At 45.0% G+C, this 10,917-nt stretch overlaps 1 protein-coding gene across 3 annotated transcripts in view; it reads left to right on the top strand.

Moving 5' to 3' along the window:
• Positions 1–5,966: 5,966 nt before the first annotated feature.
• The window catches only part of Cd101 (CD101 molecule), a 60,467-nt gene continuing 55,516 nt past the window's right edge, over positions 5,967–10,917 (top strand). The window contains exon 1 of one of the 3 annotated variants that reach the window (XR_015663595.1): positions 5,967–6,133. Coding sequence is in view for 1 of the 3 variants with exons in the window: in NM_001271217.1 (NP_001258146.1) it covers positions 6,091–6,133 (43 nt within the window). In the remaining 2 variants the exon portion in view is untranslated. The remainder of the gene's footprint in view (positions 6,134–10,917) is intronic. The other 2 variants (XR_015663596.1, NM_001271217.1) reach the window with 2 other exon arrangements.

Here is a 10,917-nt window from a genome sequence, read left to right as displayed (position 1 = left end):
TGATAGATCAATTGATGATAGATGATAGACATAGAAGATAGGTGATTGATGATAGGTGATAGATGATTGATAGTAGGTGATAGATCGATTGTGATAGACATAGGTAGATAGATAGATAGATGGATGGATGGATGGATGGATGGATGGATGGATGATAGATCAATTGATGATAGATGATAGACATAGAAGATAGGTGATTGATGATAGGTGATAGATGATTGATAGTAGGTGATAGATCGATTGTGATAGACATAGGTAGATAGATAGATAGATAGATAGATAGATAGATAGATAGATAGATGATAGATGGATTGATAGGTGATAGACATAGGTGATTGATAGTAGATAGACAGGTGATAGATCAATTGATGATAGACATAGATGATAGATGAGATATCCTTGAGCGTGCTGCAACATGATTGAAACTTGGTGATGTTACACCAGGTGGTATGAGCTAGTCACAAGAACCATTATATTGGATTCCTCATGTAGTCAGAAAGCAGGGCCCCAAAAGGTAGAGAGGTGATGGCTAAGAGCCAGGAAAGAGAAGCCAAAGAATTCCAGCGTTGCGGTAAATGGTTGGAGCTCTGCCGAGCAGTGGTGTGTAGATCGGCTACTGCTAAACCGGAGTTGTGTATCTTAACACTGGAGAGGCTGAGTAATCATAGTGCTTGCCACTAGACTTTAGTGACGGGCAGAACGACTGGAAGATTGGGGGGGGGGGGGGGTAAAAGCATGGAAGGGTTCCATGCTCCCTTGGCGCCACAGATGTTATTAGTGTCTTCTATTTTAAAGCAAAAGCATTAATGATTTTGCTTCTACAGGACAGTAGATTCTAGATGAGTTGGATAGGGTGACATACTCTTGTTACCATGGAGCTTGGGAAGCTGAGGCAGAAGTGTTGCTATGAGTTAGTTGAAGGTCAGCCTGTGCTACATAGCTTGAAGCTAGCCTGGGCTATGTTCCGCTAGCAAAGCTTGAAATGGGGAAAAAGCAAGGTACTTAGGGCTTGTAAGGTGGCTTAGCAGGTTAAAAGTACTTGCTGCCATGTTAGCCAAATAATTTCTAAAGCTGGCTGTGTAGCACAAAGGACGCTTTAACTTTGAGGACTGTGTAAGTCATGACAGATGGGTGTGTGTCCCTAAGGGTGGGTACCAGAGCTTCCTGGCCCCATCCCTCCCTCCCTATTTAGGGCCTATTCTGATCTTCTCTAAACTGTTCATCAAAGTTGTTGTCAATCAGGAAGTTTATGGAATCGCCCTTTCCTGCGATATGTTCACTTAGCAAGAAATGGCCCAGGAGTCCCTGCTGTGTCTCCTTCCTTTCTTCCTGCATCCCTGTCCCCATTCTACTTCTGTGCCAAGCCCTGTGCCTTTGCCCACAGAAATTCAACTCATACTTTTCCTCATGTTAACTTACTAATAAGGTCAGGGCAGTGAGCAGTCAGAGTGAACCAGCTGGGAGCAAAACCTGATGGTATCCTCTACGACAGGCCCAGGATGCATTGGGGTCACTCAAGCCTTGGTTTCTTCCTCGGAGTCAGGGTTCACTAAGGTCACTGTGTTCATTCTCATGGAGTGACTGGTGTTCTGAACAGGTAGCCTCAGTTTGCCTGACATCATCAAGTCTGGGCTTAGGGGAAGACCCCTTCCAGTGGAGAGGGGGGTCACAGTGGTTATCAGTTTACTGCTAACCCATTGGGCTGTTTGGGTTTTTTTTGTTGTTGTTGTTGTTTGTGGGTTTTTTTTAAGAGTCTAAAAGCCACTCACTATTCTACATTTGACCTTCTATAGCAGCAAAGGTAGGTGTGTGGAACTGAGAAGACACTCATCTTAGGGTTTCTTTTGCTGTGATAAAACACCGTGATCAGAAACCATATGGATAGGAAGAGTTTCTATCAGCTTACAACTCTCAGGTCACACACTCCACTACTGGGAGAAATCAGGGCAGGAACCCAGAGGCAGGAACTGATGCAGAGGCCATGAAGGAGTGCTGCTTACTGACCTCTTCTCCCCCCACAAAAGGCAGGACCTTCCGACATCAATCATCAATGAGGAAAACGTACCACAGGCCTATCAAGAAAGGCATTTTCCCAACCAAGGCTCCTCCTTCCGAAATGGTTCTCTAACTTGTGTCAAGTTGACATAAAACTAGCCCAGCACACCAGCCACTTTGTAACCTTGTGAGTTTCTGTAGACCAGCCTGGGACTTGGAGCCTCAATTGCATCGCCTATAAAGTGGGACCAGCAATGCCTGCTGCACTGCCACCTTAGTCTGTAAAGCTGCCGTGCTTCAAAGGTTTGTTTCTGGCCCCTGAGTGTGTGTGATACGAGACCATGATGCTCTGTTTCTGTGCCTCTGTGGAACTAATAGCAAAGTGTGTCAGCCTGAGGAAAAATTGGTCTCTTTTTATCTGTCTTGCAGGAACTGAGACAGGTCTTTCTTCTAGTGCATTCCAAGCGTCCCTGTCCTGCACTGTCCTCTCCCTTCCTTGCTCTGGGAGAAATTACATCTCACACCCTTTCAACAGCTGCTATACTATAATTCCCAAAGCAACAGAATAGCTGTCTTTTTGTCTCTTTCTCTCTCTTTTCTTTTCTTTTCCTTGACAACAGAAAGCTTTCCCCCCCTTCCCTCCAGAAAAGAAGCAACTTCACCCTGTCAATGCTCAATTCTGGCAGAAAGGGAGGCAACTAAAATAGAAAGAGAAAAAAACTATTTTGGCAAGAGCCAGGAATCTGAAGTTGCACAGCATTTACTGGGTCAGATGCTTGCAGAGCTGCAGAAGCTCTGTTATTGGCAGCATGGTCCATGCTTATTTCTAAGATGATTCTTTCTTCATTGCACATGACAGCCGCACTGACACTCTGATTTTTAAATCTCCCACTTTGCCAGGTCACTTTACTGCTTCCTCCAACAAAGAGTCAGAGCCCGTTAACCCATCGCTTACATTCGGATTTGCGCAATTCTTGGAGCAATGATCCGCTCACCCCAGATAGGGAACCATTGACAGACCAAAGCAACAATACCACCAGTGTCCAACTGGTGAACCAGTGCGTTTGCTGAGGCTTCTTAGGTAAGGGGTTATGTTCAGGTGCAGAGAAGATTCAAAGGCAGTGGTATCACTGGAAACCCATCCCAATGTGAGTGATAGACTGTGAATGCTAGAAACCCAGAACTCTCTGAAAAACTTACAGGAAGCTTAACAGATCAGAGACTCTCCTCTCTTTAGCATCCTTGCTGCTTATATAACCTTGGGAAGAGGAGAGGACTTGTGAATGTGGTTAAGTTTTAGGGACTTTTTGAGACTTGTGAGTTGTTTAGTTCCTTGGTCTTAAGGAACCTCCCTCTATGATTGAATGTTTCCACTAGGTCTATGGGACCCTTTATGTGAAAATATTAAGACATGTAGCAAAGCACTGAGTTCTCCAACCCAAGGCCATCCTAGGCCAATATTCTCTCCATCTACATTAGTGAAGCCACCCATCAGTAAAAATAAATATTTTGTCACTGAAGCCACCAAGTCTTAGGGCTGTTTGTTACACAGTAGCAACTAGATACAGTGTATTTGCCTAAAATATTAATACCAGAAGGTGGCCTATGACAGCTTTAGCCAGAATAGTGACTAGGTTTCTGCATTTTAAGTTGTGCTAATACTATAATTACAGGCTCGGAGGATGAGTTTGAAATCTAAGCCATAGGCGGCATCCCCATCAGTGCTCTCCCACACAGCCAGCATGCCTCAGCCTGTCTTTGGGATTTTACTGCTTAGTGGAATCTCCCTTCCTATCCCTTCTCACCTACTGGAATCACCCTGGATCTGCAAGGACCTACTCCAAAGCAAGTGTTTTCTAAATGATTTGGTGGCCATCCCTGCCTCTCTAGCCATTCAGTCCTAGGGTTTTTCTTGCCTTGCCTGCAATGGACACCCCAGACTCCTGTGTTCTCTGTTGGTTGTCTTTAGTTGTTTACAAACATGGGTTCTAGGCTCCTGAAGAGTGGAACTTCCTTGCCCTTCCTTTACCCTGCAGATCTTACACAGAACTCTGAAGAGGGAAGTCCAGAATCTTTTGCAAAAGCACTTGCGGTTAACTGGCTTCAGGGAGCTAATTTTTAAGAGACAACCCCTAGTGAATTTAACCAGAGGGCAGAGTGGTTCAGGTGAGGTGTGTAAATAGATAACTGGATGGTTGGATTGAGTACCTCCATTTCCACATTTGCAGACGTTCCCCTGATCTGTGATCATCCTACTAAAGCAAGAAAGTTTGCCTTAAAATACCTTTGTCCTGAAGGTTCCTTTAACCACTCACTCTCCCAAACAAGATGTGTCCTCTACCTCCTGCAACTGTAGCCATCTCCTAAGGGACCTCCCCTACTTTCCCAGCGTGACAGTCTGTCATGTTCTCTCCTGCTCACTTCCATCACATCCCAGTGTCTTGAGCAGAGAGGAGAGACCGCACTTCACAATGAGGCTCTCCGACTCTTGGTATCTTGTCATGTAGAGGTGCTCGTAAGGACCTGATGTTTCGTCTCTCAGTCCTGCCATTCTTTTAGATGCCCTAATTCAGGAACTCATTATTGGAGACTGAGGTGACCCTAATTTGCCTTATCATTGGTGAATCAAACAACTACAAAAACCTACACCGTTGTTTACAGCCTTGGCTGCCTCCCTTACCCTCCAGCCAGTTAACAACGAGACGTTGTTTTCCCAAGAGGGGAGGGGAAACGTGCTGTGTTTCCTCTGTTCTTCAAAATTAAGGTCAGGCTGGCTTTTACAGCACACTAAGATCTGTCCCAGACAAACTGTAGACTCTCTTTCTTCACACCAGCCCCAAGTGTCATCAACAGGAAGGGACAGTCACAGCTACGAGGCTAGCGTGTTTCCCAACTGGGACTGGGGCTCGATTGTTTTGTTTGTTTGTTTCTTTGTTTGTTTTTTTGCCTCTAGTTGTTTCTTTAGCCCAGTCCAATCAACCTTGACTTTCCATCCTGTGGAAAGTTTCCGTTCTCTGCCTTTTTGTGTCCCATTGTTTGTGGACGCATTTCATTGGTGGTCATCTGATTAAAAAAGCCATTTCCTGAGGGTAAAGGAAAGGTTGTGAATATCTTTGTATATGTGCAAGTTCTACCTCAGCACCAGAACATGGGAAGAAAAAAAGTGGTATGTAAAGGTGGTGGATGTATGTATAGATAGATGGAAGGGGTGGATGGGTGGATGGATGGATGGATGGATGGATGGATGGATGGATGGATGGATGGATGGAACAAGAAAGAATCTGTCTGTTACTGTGCCCTGAAACAGACTAAATTATTACTAACCTACCTGGGTCTGTGCTGTACCAGATCGTAGAGTCTGAGGTTAATGTCCTCAGGGATGTGATCTTGAGTTCTAAGCCTCGAATACTCAGTTATCCAGGTCCAGTGCCAGTAGTTGCATGTAGGCACACTTCTTTTATCCTTGATCTCCAGACCCCGCCCCCGATAAACATTAACTCAAAGGTCTACTGATGGTGATGATGGCACATGATATCCATTGAACAATATGTGGACCAAATACTGTTCTGAGTGCTTTAAACCAATGACATTTTTTAAACTTTTTTGTGGGATGTGTGTTATGACTAGCTCCATTTTAAAGATAAAAGTTTAAAAAGTTAGCCTTTCTAAAATCACACAGCTGATAACAGTGGAATCTGCCTCAAACTTCAGGCAGCTTACCTCTGGGACCTTCTATTTTTATACCTCATGTGACCCCCCTGAGCTCATGGATTCCTCCCTCAAGAGGAGAGCAGAGCATTTCTCAGTGTTTTTATTCACTCAGATTTTCGAAATCCCTTCATATTTAGGCAGGAGGAGGCCCAGGTTCTCTTTTGTCTGTTTCCTTCACTGTGAAGATAGCTAGTTACCTTCATACCGAAATCTAATGACTGTAAATGCAGCCACCTGTGCTTTCTGCAAGCCATCTCCGTCTCTCAGTGGGCTGGAAACCACACCATAGCTTCCTCTTTACATTTGCTGTGATAGCACCGAGTTTTGTCACTCAGCTTCTGAGCAAGTTCAGTGACACTGCCTGGAAAGACTGTGCCGGTGCAGATGGCAAGCATCCTGTGTGTGGCATCTCTCTTTCTCTGTCTAAGTAAGTCTTACAACTTTGATGTTTCTACCATCACAGGAGCTCGTCATCCAGAGGCTGCAGGGTGAGGGATCAGGCCAAGTTGGTCCTCACAGGAACGACTCAGTTATAGACTTTTGACTTTGTGCCTATCTTTTACTTATTGGTGACAGTTTTAAGGCTTCCTTATGTGTCCTTGCGATTGGGGCAATGGAAGACTTTGTTGTGTCCCTGGGTGCCTACTGTATTTTATTTTAAGTTTATCTTTGAGCTTTGCATGTCCCTGGCTTTACCTTACCTTCCTGGGCTGCCCATACCATGGGAGAGGAAGAGGTTTTGCTGCCACACGAAGAGGCCTTAAGGTTTGCCTGATGGTAGGGTGTAACTAGATGTGTGTGCCTTGTGGGTGTGACTGGGTAGAAGAGAGAAAGCAAGGAGAGTACCCTGAAGTTTAGGTCAAGCTAAAAGAAGCGTCTGGACTTTATCTGAGAGCTAAAGAGAGAGACTGAGAAGGATCAGGGCAGTTACTTGGCTCTACTAAAGCCCATATAGGGGCCTTTATCTGGCCCAGGGACACTTATGCATATTTGAAGAAGGTAGAGGAAGGAAAAACTTGGAGACAAAGGGAAGAAGCAGATGAATTGAGCAGGGAACAAAACAGTTCCTTATCGCATAGAGCAGGTAATGGGCATGCTGTGTGCCACATACAAAGACCAGCTCAGTATACCTTAAAAATGCATATTATAAAATACATAGGACTGTAAACTGGCCATGTTGAAATAAAGTTATCAAAATAGTCTCAATACTTGTATGGTGGCATCTGTAATAACAGCACTAGTGGGAGCCTAAAGTAGGAGGCCAGCCTGAATTTTATAGTGAATGAACAACATTTAAAAAATAAATCATAATGTGTTTATTTCCATTCTAATTCATGTGCTATACAACAAGATCTGGAGGACTATTTATTAATCACCAAGCTCAGAGAGGTGATGGGTATGAAGAGAATGTTTTAATATGCCCACAAAAATTGCCATATAATATGCAAATAGCTAAGGCTCCATGTCTGCATCCATCACTGAGGGAAATAGGACATTTCCATTGGAGGTTAATGAGAATAAAAATGAAAGGGCTTTTTCACCCTGGATTAAGGACCCTTTAATCCTATATGTGGGTTCAAGTTTACAAGTCTTGATTCCCAGAGACTGGGAGGAGTTAGTGCAGGGACTAGGGTAGCTGGGATGAGGGATGAACTGGGCTGAGCTGCAATCAGTGTGGCCAAGGCTGTAGCTTTATAAGATAAATGGAAGGAGCATACCATTCGGCACTAAGGTAGACCAGCAAGCTCTGGTGGAGTTGAACCAGGATCACATCTCAGCCAGCACATGGGGGAGGATCAGACCCGGGGCCGGAGAAGGAGACAGGAAGAAGCCTGCAGAGGGATAGATTAGAACCATTTGCCAGGTGACTGACACCTGCCAACACCCTCGCAGGGCAAGCATTGACGAACAGTGTCTTGGTGGAGTCCTGTGTGGATTGCCGTGTCTGTGATCCTGCTCAGTTGTCTGACTGAGTATGCGTGCTCTGTGTGTGGGGACTGTGCATTTGCTTTGCATGGCAGTGAACTGAGTTTACGTTGCACAAGGATGCAGAAAGTTGCATGTTCTAATTAGTATTATTGTTAGTAGTATATTATTAGTTTTCAGTTGTCCATTTGTTTTTGAAAAGCAGGCTCAAAGGTCTAGAGGAAGCATCATAACAGTCAAAAATCAAAAAGGAGAAGATGGTGGCTTTCCTCCACCCACTTCCATGGTTGCCTGACCTGGGTTCTGCATTTGTTCCTTCTAGTCTTTGACCCATATTATGTTCCAGTTCTGCATGGAATCACAGGTCTTACATAGGACATGCATAAATCAGGAAGTAAGTTGAAGCCTGCTACATCTCATTATAATTACAGAGAGGAAATACAGGAAATTAATGATGATCAAGTGATCGATCACATTGTTCGGCAAACCTATTCTTTATCCCAACTTTAGAGTGTTGTTTTGGAATGCAGGGACAAAGTCTCCAGGACCCAGCACCCACTCCCTTACCAAGCAACTCTACCACTGAGCCACATTCAGTGCCTCCATTTATTTTCCCTTCAGGTCGCATATTATTATGTGTGTTGTGTGTTGTATGTGGCAATATGGAGTCCAAGGACAGCTCTTTGGATTCGGTTCTCTTCTGCCTTTTTGTAGGTCCTCACAATTGAACACAGATCATCAGGGCTCGCTTAATGAATGCCTTTACTTGGTTTACCAGACCCGTTTTAATTTTTTATTTTCCCTATGGTTAACAGGAACACTAAGTAACCAATTAGAATGTGACTCTCAGACGCTAATGCAGTGGGGGAAGGCTCTCGTGGACTTAGCCTGCTTGCTGTATCACCTCTCACCCCGACTAACTGCCAAACAGTGAAGGGGGCCATTAACTCAAGAGGGGCTACTTTTATGTTACTGAGATTGGGTCCATGGAAAAACAGAAAAGTATCCCACTTCATTCTGGATGGATGATGTCCCAACCTCCCCACACCCTACCACACACACGCGCATGTACACACACACACACACACACACACACACACACACACACACACACACATTGCTTCTAGTGCATAAAGCAAAAGCAATTGTTTGGTGTGTTGCCTGTTCCCTAGGTAGGTTTTACATAAGGTGAAATCACTCCAAATTCTTTGGCTATGTTGTAGCCTGAATGTTTGTGCCCTCTTGGATTTCACCTGTTAGAACCTAAACCCCGGGGGTAATGGCGTTAGGATAGAAAGGCTCCGGAAGGTAGTTGGCTGAATGGGTTAGTGCTCTTACAAGAGATGGGAGAGACCCAGCTGGTCTCTTCCGTGTGTGAGGACACAGCTAGAAGGTACATCTACACAGACCAGGCTCCCGTCGGACACCAAATCAACATGCCTTAATCTTGTGATCCGTTGTCTCCGCGCCTGTGTTTCTACAACACGACTCCGTCTACTGCTTTTCTTTATTGCTACCACCAGGCTAAGACTTAGACCTTTGTAGACATGAAAGGGAAAGCCTTGGTGTTTTTACAGGTTATTCATTCATCTATTTATTCTTGCAATTCTGGGGGTAAATTCAGGGTCCAGTGCGCACTATGCAAGCGCTCCACCACTGAGCCATCTCCCTGGCCAGTATCTCTACGATGGAAAGAAATGGTGTCCAGATGCCAGTTCACAGGGATCACATGATGACGTCTCTAGTTGTCATGGCCACTGTCGCTATGGGCTGTGTCAGGACTTCTCACTTCCTCCTAGAGAGTCTGATCCTGCAGGGGACTGGCCATTGCATTCTCTCTTAGTGGATGGACGGTTGGGCTTTGCCCACAGTGGCTTTCTTTCTTGTGGTCCAACCTCGTCCTCTACGTGTCCTCTCTGGCTCTATGTGTCTCCTCTTCGCTGCTGCCTCTGCAAAGGTACCCTTACCCATCCCCACTGCTCACCACTTGTCACTTGGCTACCTTTAGTCACCATCCTTGTTCTGTCCCCTACAATGCCATGAAGTGGTTTACATGTTCTATAGCCACTTCTTAGCCTCAAGCCCACCACTGTTTCTGCTCTACTGGAATAGCTTACAAAGCTTTGCACAGCAGTCTACTCAGTTGACCCAAAGGCCTCTTCTAGTCCCTGCCCTCCAGCAGTCCTCAGCAGTGCAAGCCCTTCTTCCTTAAAACATCCTGCTTCCTTTGCTTCCCAAGTCACCGTGTTATAGCTGCCTTCCTACCCTCTTAACTTCCCAGGTCCTTCTCTAGGTTTAGTCCCCGCCCATCTTTTAACAGAGGTTCTCACTGGCCATCTTCTTTAGACTCCATAACACTTCTGTATACTTGTGTGCAATGAACCTAGTCTACCACTACAGCCCAGGCTCGGGGACTTGCCAGGCAGTGAGAAACAGTGGGCATAGCCACAGAACAGCTGGGCACTTGCAGGCGTAGGTTCGAGTCTGGCTGAATCACTGTGAATTTTGACATTACTAAATACAGAAATGACACAGTTCTTGAGAGGGTTAAATTACAAATGTTTTCGCAGTCTTTAAGGGTCTTTAAGGTGATGCACACATATTTAAATCTCTCCCCAATGTTTTTTTGGTTTTTTTTGTTTTGTTTTTGTTTGTTTTGTTTTTGGATGTCTTTCCTGTTTATTCCAGAGCACTCAAATTCCACCTCTAAAGTTAAATGCATTACCTTCTCACCCACCCTTGAGTACACTGATAATTCTTACTGATACTCCCTTTCCTGTTGAGTACCGTATTCTTCCAGCGGATCTATCAAACTTGGGTATCCGATTTCCTCCAACCTCCTGTCCCTGATCATCCCTGCTGCCGGAAGCATCCAGACCACTAAGCTCTGAGATCCCATCTCCGCAACAGCTCTTGAGTTACAGTCCCTTTCCTTCCAGCCCTGCCCTTTCATCAACTCTGTTCTGAGCTAGAAGTTATCTGATGTCTATTTCCAACTTCCACCATTCTCCACACAACCATCAGTTGCATTGCCTAAGATCTTTCCGGCACTCTGATTGGATTCCCTAGTGCCCAGTTAACTCTGAGCTGACAGCCATGAGAGTCACGTCCCGTGTCTTTGATGCTGCTAGCAAGTCAGTCTCACGCACCCATCCGTCTTGCACCCCTTTCCCACCAGTTAACCTCTTCCTGTTTCTACACAGCTCTTTTCATTTTCACTTAGGTCATCTTCTTATAAAGTTTCCTTCATCTAAAAGGCTCTGTCTCCACTTGGCAATCTTCTCA

Source organism: Rattus norvegicus, chromosome 2 (assembly GCF_021556685.1).
Source record: "Rattus norvegicus strain SHRSP/BbbUtx chromosome 2, alternate assembly SHRSP_T2T, whole genome shotgun sequence".
Lineage (NCBI taxonomy): Eukaryota > Metazoa > Chordata > Mammalia > Rodentia > Muridae > Rattus > Rattus norvegicus.
The sequence above is the reverse complement of the archived record's forward strand: the minus strand, read 5'-3'. Positions and strand labels throughout refer to the sequence as shown.